This window comes from Triturus cristatus, chromosome 5_2, assembly GCF_964204655.1.
Source record: "Triturus cristatus chromosome 5_2, aTriCri1.1, whole genome shotgun sequence".
Classification (NCBI taxonomy): Eukaryota; Metazoa; Chordata; class Amphibia; order Caudata; family Salamandridae; genus Triturus; species Triturus cristatus.
The window spans coordinates 1,092,581,490-1,092,593,980 of record NC_140588.1 but is presented as its reverse complement, the minus strand read 5'-3'; the positions used below and the strand labels follow the sequence as shown (position 1 = coordinate 1,092,593,980).

Genomic DNA, 12,491 nt, shown 5'->3' with positions numbered 1-12,491 from the left:
GCGGAATAATGCAGCATAGTGAATCCAGAAAGATTCACGCTTCAAAAGTGGTGGTGGTGAGGTATTAGTAGCTATGTGTAATTTCTTTGGAGGAACTGGACCGTGTGGCAAATGTTCTGGTTTCCTCTTTGTATGTAGCTTGGGGACTATTTGACCCGTCTTTGGGCGAATAAAGATGGTAGTTTGTCTCATATCGGGAAAGAAAAGCTCTTCTGCATCGATAGGTTTCCTTGGCGTCTAAGATTTCTCCATAGAAACGGTTTTTGGAAGTTTTTGGACAGTGTCCGGTCCAGAAGCTTTCCCTGGTTCCGAGGCCTTCGGTGCGAGTTGTTTCGGCAGCTTATTTATATGAGTTTTGTCTTTTAATGTTCTTGGCTCTGAAATTTTCGGTGCCGAGGTCTTTTCGGTGTGCTTCGGTGCCGAGGTCTTTTCGGTGTGCTTCGGTGCCGAGGTCTTATCTGGCTGCTTCATGCCGATGTCTCATCAGGGTGCTTCCGTGCCGATGCCTGTTTCGGTGCAGAGGGATCTTTTGCCGATTTTGGTGACAAATGTTTTCCCGGTGCCGGCAGAGGGCGCGGCAACTCGGACGACTGAGCTTTCGGTGCCGAAGATGGCTTTCCGGTACCGGGTAGTTGGCTCGACGTTTTTGTACGGTGTGGACCTGAGCCCGAAGGTGTCACCGGAGCCGTTGGTATAGGCTTGGGTGGGGGTTTCGGTACTCAAGTCCCTTTGAGCCGGGGTGATGTCATCTTCGGCATCAGAGAGGTCTGCTTCGAAGTCCGGGACCAGTACTTACTGTTCTGGCTCCAGAATGGAACCTGTGCATCGGGACATCTCGTGGCGTCAAGCTTGACTATATCGGATGGTCTTCTTGGACTTGAAGGAGAGACAAGCCTCACAATCGTCCTCTCGATGTTCTGGAGAGAGGCACAGATTGCAAACAGGCTGGAGGTCCGAGTGTGTAAACTTATCACCACATTGTGGACATTTCTTAAAGGGAGTCTGTTCCATCGACGTCAGTCTCTACCTGCGTGGGTAGGCCCAGCAACCCGCACCCAAGTCCGCAGGCGAAGTTATTCGAAATTTGTCGAGGGTGCACGTCGAAGGTACACGATCGAGACAATACCGTCGGTTAAGTGTGATTGCGCGTCGAAAGGGGGTTCGATAACGACACCAACCCAGAGCGCAGCAAGTCACATCCAAACCCGATGGCGGAAAAACACAATCTAATGATGGAGCTGATGCCCACGCGCATTGTCCACCGAAGGAGGAGTCACCGGTCTCGTGACTGCAACAATTCGAAGACAAAAACAACATGCAGACATCCGAACCCAACATCAGATGACGATCTATGCCTAGTGTACAATCTGCAGCTCATATGCCTCGAACATATGGTTATTGGTTTTTAGGCAAGTATTCGGTAGTGGGAGTGGAGGTTTTGGGAGTAGACTCAGGGGTCCCCCAGGGTCAGTGATGCACTCTTGTTACACCCTCAGCGGCACTAGGGCGGCTGGGTGCAGAGTGCTGAGGCCCAATGTTATCCAATGGGGGATACGGGGCCTCCGGTTGTTGGCTGCTGGCAAGCAGCCCACTGGGTTGTGGGAGCAAAGCTCCTGGACTTTAGTTCAGGGCAAATGGGGCAACAAATTAGCACCAACGGTGAACCCTCAGCGGTACTAGGGCGGCCGGGTGCACGGTGCTAATTAGACGACGGGTGCCCCAATACCAATGGAAAACCTCTGGTTTGCAAAAGCACTGCAGGCAGGGAGACGAAGGACTTCTGGGTACAACCACCACTTCGAGAGTTAAATTGGGAATTTAGGGGTTGGTTAGACACCGCTGGTTTGGGTACTCAAGACCTTCGGTCGTCAGGTGCAGGAGTGCCTTTTGGGGTCGGATCTTACCAGCTCCTGGTCGCAGTTAGGGGGGCCTTCTGGATTTAGGCTGAGACAGGTCAGGGGTCGCCGGATCTCGGTCAGGATCGCCGTGGTGACCTCGCGGTGTTCGCCCACTCGAGATCGGGCTGTGGACGGCGGGTGCAGAGTGGGGCGGAGTCGCACTTTCTGGCTGCTGCCAGAGGTTGCACTTGAACAAATCTGGTGTTCACGGGAGAAGCAGTCTTTGGAAGTGAAGGCAGGCAGGCAGGTCCTCCGGGGGTTTTTGAGGTTGCTGGCTGAAGGAGACACTTAATTGAAGGAGCAGGTTCGAGGGGGAGACAGGCCGGTGGGGCTGTGGCCAAGTCAGTAGGCGTCTTTCTCTTGTTAACTGCTGCACTGCTGTTCGGTCCTTTTCTTCTTGTTTCTGCTCTGGATCTGAGGAAGCAAGGTTCAGAGGTGCCCCTAAATACTAGATTTAGGGGCATTACAGGTAGGTAAGGCAGGGACCAATGGGTCCCTTCCCTGGGGTGGGTGCACCCCCTATTATGCCACCCTCCAGTGGGAGGGGGGCATGTGCCTGTCCCTGCTTGGCTAAATCCCCCCATCTTCAAGATGGTGTGGACTGAGCTGTGCTTCACCTTGCCTACCCGACCTGAGGGGTGGAGTTGGCAGAGGTGGGCACACCTCTCTTCCTCACTTCGTTTTCCCGCCGGTCCTCCCGCCCAAAGTGGGGGTCAGAACCAGTGGGGACCAGTTGCTGAAAGCAGCAAGTGGCCTGGGGAAGCTCACTAAGACGGCAAGCCTTTGAAGCTTCCCCTTCGTGAACCCTGCCCATCCTGGGGGAGGAGGCTTGGCACCTCGTCCCAGGATGTGCATTGTTTCATGCCCCAGAGAGCAACAGGCTCTCGACCCAGGGGTCCAGAAACATGTCTGGTGGTGGCAGCTGAAAGCAGCCACTCAGCCTGGCACTAGTGGTGGGTTTGTTTTCAGGGGGCATCTCTAAGATGCCCTCTGTGTGCATTTTTCATTAAATCCTACACTGGCAGTGTGGGCGTAATGTGCTGAGAAGTTTGATAGCAAACTTCTCAGTTTTCAGTGTAGCCATTATGGTGTTGTGGAGTTTGTAATGACAAACTCCCAGCACCATATACTGTTGATGGCAGCACTGCACTTACAATATCTAAGAATGGACTTGGATACTGTAGGGGTACAGGGCTCATGCACCTGTACCCTCACCACGGGTATAGTACACCCAGCAAGAGGGGCGACTGATCTATGCCAGGGAAGTGGTTTGTAGGCATGGCACACAGGGAAGTGTGCCATGTTGACTTCACTTTTTTCTGCACCAAGACACGCAGGCTGCAAAGGCAGTGTGTGTGTCAGGGTACAGGACCTCTAAGGGTGGCACAATAAGTGCTGAAGCCCTTGGAGGCCTTCTCTGGTCAGTGCCATGGGTACCTGTGGTACCATTTACCAGGGGCTGACCTGTGGCCAAAGATGCCAATTGGGTTTAGGCTTCAATGCAGTTTTCGGGAAAGAACATAGGCCCAGGGTACTTGATTAGCAGGAGCCCAGGGCACACTCAGTCAAAGTATATCAACAATTCAGCAAAAAGTGGGGGCAAGCAAGCAGAAAGAGGGCACTTTTCTCACAGTGGAGCATCGGGTGCAGGGGTATTTTTTGGCGTCGGGATTTTCTTACCGGTCGTAGTAATCCTCCAGAAGGGGGCTGCAGGTGTCTTCGGGAGACTTGCGGTAGGTCAGGGATCACCAGATCCCAGGTCAGGATCGCAAGGGAGACCTCCACTTGGCGTTCAGCCACTCAAACACGGGCTGTGGGCATTGGGTGCAGAGTGGTGCAGACTCACAGATTTGGCCGAGGACAGAGTGTTAGTGAGCAAAGTCTTGTTGGGGAATGAAGGGCAGGTCCTTAGGTTCTTGGGAGCTGCTGGCTGCAGGACACCAGGATTCCGCTGTAGCAGGTCGAGGTCGGGATAGGCCAGAAGGGCTGGAGCAAAGTCAGTTGGTGTCCTCCTCTTCCTTCAGCAAGGCTCTTTGGTCCTTCTGGTTTCTTCTGGTCTGAGGCGGTGAGGTTTGGGGTTACCCCCGAAATACTAGATTTAGGGGTGTTTCAGGTAGGTACAGATTGGGACCAATGGGTCCCTCCCTTGGGGTGGGTACACCCCCTATTATGCCACCCTTCAGTGTGGGGGGGGGGGCATAAGCCTCACTCTGATTAGCTGGGTCCTCCCATTGTCAAGATGGCGGGGACTGAGTTGTGCAGCACCTCGACTCGCCCACCTGAGGGGTGGGTTTGGCAAAGGTGGGCATACGTCTAGCTAGGGTTTCCTGCAGATTCTCCAGCCCAAGGTGGGGGTCAGATGCGGAGGGGGGCAGTTGCTGGAAGCAGCAAATGGCTGGGTCGGCTCACAAAGGCAGTAAGCCTTTGAAGCTTCCCCTTCGTGGATCCTGCCCATCCTGGGGGAGGAGGCTTGGCACCTCTACCCCAGATGTGTGCTTCAGGACCCAGAGAGTGGGAGGCTCTCCACCCAGGGGGTCCAGAAAAATGCCTGGGGTGGCAGCTGGCGAGCAGCCAGTCAGCAAGGACACTGGAGTTAGGTTGTTTTTCAGAGGCATCTCAAAGATCCCCTGCGAGTGCATTTTTCATTTAAATCCCGCACTAGTGTCGATTTAATGTGTGGAGAAGTTTGCTACCAAACTACCAAGATTTAAGTAAAGCCATTATGGTGCTGTGGAGGTGGTAATGACAAACTCCCAGACCATATAATCTTTATGGCTTTACTACACTAACAATGTCTAAGAATAGACTTCGACATAGTAGGGGTACCGTGCTCATGCACCTGTACCCTCACCACTGGTATGGTGCACCTAGCTAGAGGGGTGGTTGATCTATGCCATAGGCAGTGGGTTGTAGGCAAAGCACACAGGGTTGTGTGCCATGTCGATTCACTTTTCGCTGCACCAAAACACTCAGCCTACAATGGCAGTGTGTGGGTATTCAGGTACAAGACCTGTAAGGGGGTACAATGAGTGCGCCAGCCCTTGGAGGCATCTGCTGGTCACAGGTCCCTTGGTATCTAGGGTACCTTTTACCAGGAGCTTACATGTGGCCAGAGAGGTACTAATTTAGGGTTACACAGTACAGTTTTAGTGAAAGAATATAGGTCTTGGGTGCCTGGTTGGTAGGGCACAGTCGAAAAGCATCATCAGGCAAAAAGTGGGGGCAACCATGCCTCCCCATCCGCGGCAGTAGCAAGTAACCCCCACGACAGCGGATGCAGTAACAAGCCTCCCCCACTTCAGAAGACAATTTGCCAAAACAAGCTGCAATCTCAAATAGATTTCTACACAAACACACCAATGCACAAATATGAGCTTCTAATATTTACTGTAAGTGAAACTGCATACTCTGATCTTTTGGCCATTTGGGTAAGGTACTCACAGGGTTGTACTGGAGGGCAGAGACATAGGCCTGCACTGCCCCCTCCATATCACCAGCTGCCACCAAAGCAGCAGCCAGGTTGATGTATCCATCGATGAAGTCTGGTTTCAGACGAAGAGCGTGGCGGTAATGCTCAATTGCCTCTTGCAGCTGGCCACGCTCCTTGTAGACATTGCCCAAGTTGGAGTAGGCCTCTGCCAGCAGCGGATTTTGTTTGATAGCCAGCGTGCTAAAGTGAGCAGACCTGCAGCAGGAGGATGCATTGAGAAATGTTAATATATAGGCCCCACAAGCAGGTCCATGAAGTGCAGTTTATATCACAATTCATAACAATCACTGTATTCAGTAGCTTGTTAAAAGAACAAACAAAACAAACATTTGCAATGCAATAGGTCTCACATTTTTTTAAAGTTAGAGCTACTGGCATTGTAATGGAAATGTATGTTTTACATATGAAGATGCTTGTTTTTAGCACCTGTAAATGCCGTTAAGTAATCTCTCAAGGCTGCCAGATAGGAATTGAACCATATATTTGTTAATGCTTTGGCATAAGTGAGCATCCTGTACTTGAGGGTTAATAGATAGTGAGGTGGGGGAAGGTACGAGTTCTGTTGCAATTTGTGAATATGGCTTTTAAAGTGCAGCCCCCTTGGACCCTCAGTGCTAATTACCCCAATCCCGGTATCCGAACACATACACACAGCACGCAGGGGGAGGAGAGATGAAACGGAGAAGGGGTTAGAGGCGTTGGAGCATGAATGTATGGGCTAAAAGCAAGGGAGGATGAGCACAGAGAGAGGGGATGAGACATGCAAAGGGAGGCAGAACATTTTCAGTGATAATTCGAACACGCAGTAGACTATGTGGCAGATGGGAACATTTAAAAGCAGAGATCTCAGAGGGGTGGTGGGGGCGGGTAAGTACTGTTGTGGGAAGGGCGAGGGTGTGGTAGAATACAGCATAGGGAGATTACATAACGGATGCTGGGGAACCGGGTTCGAGTCTCGGCAGGGACGCTCAACGTCCTGTGATTTTGGCCAAATCACGTAATCTCCCCAAGCCTAACAACAAGAAACAAAGCCGTGTTTACCGTTTTGGTTTCAGGTGGGACCGAGGCAGTGAAAACGAAAACCAAACTGGAGCCCACTACTTACACCAAGTGTGTCAAGGGCAGCAGCCGCACCGAGAACAAAGATATGAAGGAGGTTTTTAAACTCGCCTTTCCAAAAAGATGCAGCTCTTTTAAAAGTGTTCACTTTTGTTGTCGGCAATGATAATCATTAGAGGCGATAAAGACAGTATAGGGATTTGGTCACAAATTACAAGCAGAGCAGCCTCTAATAGACAAACAAGCAACAAAAAGACGCACGTCCGCGAGACGCGGTCTGTGGTGGGGGAGGAGCATTGAAACCGAGCAGGCAAGACTGAGGCGCAAAAGTGAAAGCAGGCTGGCTGGCAAGTGGCGTGCGCGCACCATGACGAGAGAGGAAAGCCATATGGCGCCTTGCTCGTCATTGTGCGCGTAACCGCACGCCAGTCGACCTAAAGAAAGCCTAAAGGGAACAGAATATGAAGATAGTCCAGTGTCACTAACTGGGAGCAAGTCTGCCATCTCGGAGCACAGTGGTACTCTGGGATAATCTGAAAGAGCCCAACTGCGCGTGCACAACTCTAAGATTCTACACCTGACAGCCACTGAGGGAAACAAACACGAGAACCAAACATTTTGATTGCTACAAGAAGTTGGTTTCACGGTGCGGCTACAAATTACGGAGAGTTTACAAACGGGTTATATGCTGAGTTTAAGCACTCTACTGATTCAAGAAACTAATTTATGCTCTTGGGAAAATGTTTTTTTTGTATTCTAACTTACAGACCTTGTACATATGGTATCTCTTCTCTTTAGGACTGCAGAGCAAGTGCACACAACTGTTCAGAAAGTCACTAAATCTAATTCAATTTAATTGCGAACAACACAGGATGAGAGGATGCCACTAGTGTTTTCAAAGTCACCACCTGCAGGCTCCGCACACTGGGTAACAGCAAACCCCCGTCCACGCTGCCCCTTTCTAATGAAACAGCGAGGCGCCTTTGAACACACGCAGCTGCCTGGGCCACGCTATCCGCGCTGAGCACGGCCATTACCCGACCTCTCTGAAAGGAAGGGGTTAGTGCACATCAATGTGCATCTGCTTGCGGCGCCCCCGGCGAGACTTAACGGCGCACAGATGGGGAACCAGTGATCTGGGCTCTAAAAGGCCGATATACTGGCTTTGCCAATGACTTCTTGCACCGACGTTAACAAATGCCAAAACGGCCACACTGTGGGACAACACATGCCAACACGTGTCATGACGTGTGTGCACGCAAGCAGATGCAACGCCAGCCAACATGAGCACCTGAAGCATCGGTGAAGATGGGCGCCGATGGGCATGCGTGCACTGCATACTTCTGAAGGCTGCATACGTGTGCATGCATGGTGACAGCAACGGCGAGTTACCATTTCTAACAAGACAAGCCAGGCGGAGCGTGGCGCGCGCGCTTGGCGGGGGCGTGCATTCCAGGCGGGGGAGCGGACCCTTTGAAGTGCGGTGCCAAACGGATTGCATGGCGGCACGATGCGCGTGATTGTGCGCGTGCTCGCCATGCAATCCGCTTTTCGGAGCACTTTTGGGAGCCCCTTACAATAGTCTTGCTTTGCGATCGCTTACGCGATATCAAGGCGAGACCTAAAAAAGTCACCCATAAAAAGCAGTGCCATTTTTGTTCGGTGAAGTGTTTGCTAATATTCAGATAAATGCATATTTTGAAACCAGCTGTTCTAGAAAGAAAATATCACAATAAAGTAAATGTTGGTCGCCGATATGGAAGCAGAGAGCTGCATCTATTTGCTGAACAGACTGTATAAGAAGAGTGAAGTTGCGCCCTCAAAGTAGAGTGTAATGAGGAGGTTTTTAGGTCTCTCCTAGCGACGCAGCACATGCAGTGCACACTCCTGGCGAGATATATTGATTATGCTACTTACCAGTATGCATCTGTTCTTGGCATGTAGGGCTGCTGACATTCATACTTGTGCATAGATCGCCGCCTAGTGCTGGGTCCGGATGATTGCACATTGTTGTCCTGGAAGAGTCTTCGAAGTATCACGAGATAGGTGGCTCCTCCCCTGGACTACAGTGCGCATGGGCATCCTCTCCATCCTTAGATTGTTTTTCGCCATTGTGGCAGTGATGGAGTAGATACAGTAAGTGATGACCATGCTATACAGTAATTCTGAGTGCTGCAGCCGCGACAGGCGCCGGGGAGGAGGGTGGGCGATATGAATGTCAGCAGCCCTACATGCCAAGAACAGATGCATACTGGTAAGTAGCATAATCAGTTCGAGGCATGTGGGCTGCTGAATTCATATCTGTGCATAGAATATATAGCAGTACCTCCCCTAGCGGCGGCTACCTGTGCCAGCTGCAGCAGTCTGGAAAAGAGTTTTGAGAACAGCCTGTCCTACAGCTGCTTGCTGTCTTGTGTACATCTACGCAGTAGTGTTTGGTAAATGTATGTATAGTGGACCATGTGGCTGCTCTACAAATTTCGTGTAAAGGGATGTTTCCTAGGAAAGCCATGGATGCCCCTAACTTTCGTGTTGAGTGGGCTCGTGGGGGAACCGTTAATGTGCGTTTAGCTTTTTTGATAGCAAATCTGAATGCATTTAACGATCCATCTGGCTATCCCTGCTTTGGAAATGGCGTTGCCTTTGTGTTGTGGAGAGAAGGCAACGAAGAGTTGTTTAGTTTTTCTAAAATCCTTTGTCCTGTCAATATAGTACATGAGAGCCCGCTTTACATCTAGTGTATGGAGCATTCTTTCCGCGACATTTTGCGGATTTTGGAAGAAAACGGGCAGTTCGATAGTTTGATTAATGTGGAACTGTGATATGACTTTGGGCATGAACTTGGGGTTGGTGCGTAGGACAACCCTGTTTGCGTGGACCTGAATGAAAAGCTCCTGAATGGTTAGTGCCTGGAGTTCACTAACTCTCCTTAAGGAAGTGATGGCCAGCAGGAAAGCCACTTTCCAGGTGAGGAATTGAATCTCACATGAATGGAGAGGTTCAAAGGGCGGACCCATCAGTCTGGTGAGGACCAAGTTGAGGTTCCACACTGGTGCTGGTGGGTGTCTTGGGGGAATTACTTGTTTGAGTCCCTCCAAGAAAGCTTTGATGGCAGGTACCTTGAATAAGGAGAGGTGCTGCCTGTTGGAGGTAGGCTGCTATCGCGGTCAAATGGATGCGTATTGAGTTGTACGCCAGATTACAGCGGTATAGGTGTAAGAGGTAGCATATGATGTTTTGAATAGATGCGTCCAGTGGGTTAATGTCATTGTTGTTGCAGTAAATGACAAACCTTTTCCATTTGGCCGCATAGCAGGCTCTAGTAGTGGGTCTCCTGGCTTCTTTGATGATAGTCATACAGTCAGGTGGTGAGTTCAGGTAGCCAAACTCTAAGACCTCAGGAGCCAGATCGCCAGGTTCAGTTGCTGGGGATCTGGGTGTTGAATTTCGCCATGGTTCTGCGTTCAAAACGCTGGTTTTATCTGCAGTCGTTGATGAGGCACCACGGAAAGTTCCAGAAAGGTGGTGTACCACGGCTGGCGTGCCCACGTTGGAGCAACTAGGATCAGGGTCAGTGAGTGTTGCCTTAGTTTGCACGCCACCAGCGGTATTAATGGTGCTGGGGGAAAAGCGTACGCAAATCTGCCGGACCAGTTCATCCACATCGCATTGCCCTACTGTGAGAAAGTGGGTTTCTGTTGCAGTAACCCCCCCCCCTTTTTGCCTAATAGCTGATGCACTTTTCCTTGTTGTGCCCTGGGCTCCTGCCAATCAGGTGCCCAGGGCCTGTGTTCCTTCCCTAAAATACAAACTCCCAATTGGCAAACCCTGGCCACATGTCAGCCCCTAGTAAATGGTACCCTAGGTACCCAGGGCCTTGTGACCAGGGAAGGCCTCTAAGGGCTGCAGCACTCATTGTGCCACCCTTAGAGGCCCTGTACCCTTACACACACACACTGCCTTTGCAGGCTGAGTGTCTGGGCGCAGGACAAAACAAAGAGTCGACATGGCACACATCTCTGTGTGCCATGCCCATCACCTACACTGCCAAAGCATATGTCAGCCACCCCTCTGGCTGGGTGCCTTATGCCTATGGTGTGGGCACAGGAGCAGGAGCCCTGTGCCCCTACAGTACCCAGGTCCATCCCTGGGCACTGTAAGTACAGTGCTGCCATTTACAAGTACATGGTGCTGAGAGCTCGTCAAACACGAGCTCCACAGCACCATAATGGCAACACTGAAGACTAGGAAGTTTGGTATCAAACTTCTCAGCACATTAAACCCACACTGATGCCAGTGTGGGATTTAATGTACTAAGCACCCCAGAGGGCATCTTAGAGATGCCCCCTTACAGCTAACCTACAATCCACGTCTGCTCTGAGGCTGCCCAGGCTGCCACACCGCAGACACGTTGCTGGACCCCTGGGTGGGAGAGCCCCTGCTCTCCCGGGCCTGCAACAATGCACGTCCTGGGTGAGGTGATAAATCTCCTCCCCCAGGATGAGCCAAGGGAAGCTTCAAAGGCATGCCGCCTCTTGGAGATTCCCCAGGCCTCTGCAACCCCCCACTCTGGAGGGAAGCTTGGCCGGAAACCCCATACAAGGGCAGGGAATGTGCCAGCCTGCCCACCCCACCCCTCAGGTGGGGGAGGCGAGGTGAAGCACATCTTCGGGCTATCGCCATCTTGAAGATGGGGGGCCCTACCCTATCAGGATTAGGCTACTGCCCCCCTCCCACAGGAGAGAGGCAGGATAGGGGGTGTACCCACCCCAGGACAAGGACCCATTGGTCCCTGGCCTTCACCTACCTGTAACGCCCCTAAATCTAGTATTTAGGGGCACCCTGAACCTTCCTTCGACAGATCCCAGAGTTGAAACTACAAGAAGAGCAAGAAGAACAAAGACCTGCCCTGCAGCTGCTAAAAAGAGGAAGACACCAACTGCTTTGGCCCCAGCCCTACCGGCCTGTCGACCCTCGAACCTGCCCCTGCTCCAGCGCGGCATCTCTTGTGGCCAGCAACCTCAAAAACCCCGGAGGACCTGGCTACCTTTGAACTCTGATTCCCTGGGACTCCCACGAGTAGAGGCTCTACTCAAGAAACCTATTTGCTATCCCTGGCACCAGCCCGGGACCGCGGACCCAACACACTCTGCACCAGCCAAGCCTGGCCAGTGCCGGAGTGGACAAAGACCCAGAGGACGACCCCACGGCGACTGTGACCCCGAGTCCGGCACCCAAGGACCCCCCTCGACATCCCGGAAGAAGCCTGCAGCCTCAGAACCGAGTGCCACCCCAGCCGCGATCAACCAGAGGGTAAGATTCCCGACGTCAAAAGGCACCCCTGCACCCGGCGCCCTGCGGCCCCCTGTGCCCAATCCCGGGGTACCCACCTAATCTACAACTACCCAACTTACCTCTCGAAGTGGTGGTGGCACCTGAAACCTCCTCGTCCCCGAGCCTGCAGCCTTTTTCCAAACCGGAACATTCCCATTGATTTCCATTGAGCGCCCGAGGGCTCAAAAGCACCCTGCACCCAGCCGCCCGAGTGGCCCTGGCAGTGCCCTCTCTACACTAACCTACTTCCCCACTTGCCCTGAGTAAGTGACCAGGAGCCCAGCTCCCACAGCCGCGTGGCTTGCCAGACAGCAGCCACCAACCAAGGCCCCCCTATCCCTCATAGGATAACATTGGGCCTAACTCTCTCTGCACCCGGCCGTCCTGAAACCGCTGAGGGTGAACCAACTGTACCTACCTGACACTGGGGGACCCCTGAGTCCATGCCCGGAATTTCAACTCTGCCAGTCGAGTACTTACCCTTAAACCGCTAACTTCATTTTCCTCATAGGGTAACATTGACTGGCTTTTTCTTCAAAAATCTTCTAAGTGTGAACTTTTCAAAACTGCAAAAATTCACCAAAAATCAGCCAAGTGACAAAAACGAATTTACTCACCTGCTCCTAGGTGAGCTCCCAGTGCTGGATCTTGGTGCCCAGCCCTGACTCTGAAAAGTGTTCACAACTATACTTACCTCTAACTCATTTTTC

The 12,491-nt window shown here is 51.9% G+C and overlaps 1 protein-coding gene across 4 annotated transcripts in view; it reads right to left on the bottom strand.

Annotated features, from left to right (window-relative positions):
* OGT (O-linked N-acetylglucosamine (GlcNAc) transferase) overlaps nucleotides 1–12,491 on the bottom strand; it is a 668,897-nt gene that overhangs the window by 579,857 nt on the left and 76,549 nt on the right. For all 4 annotated transcript variants that reach the window (XM_085608464.1, XM_085608465.1, XM_085608463.1 and 1 more), the window contains exon 3: nucleotides 5,340–5,583. In XM_085608464.1, the coding sequence (XP_085464590.1) occupies nucleotides 5,340–5,583 (244 nt within the window). The remainder of the gene's footprint in view (nucleotides 1–5,339; nucleotides 5,584–12,491) is intronic.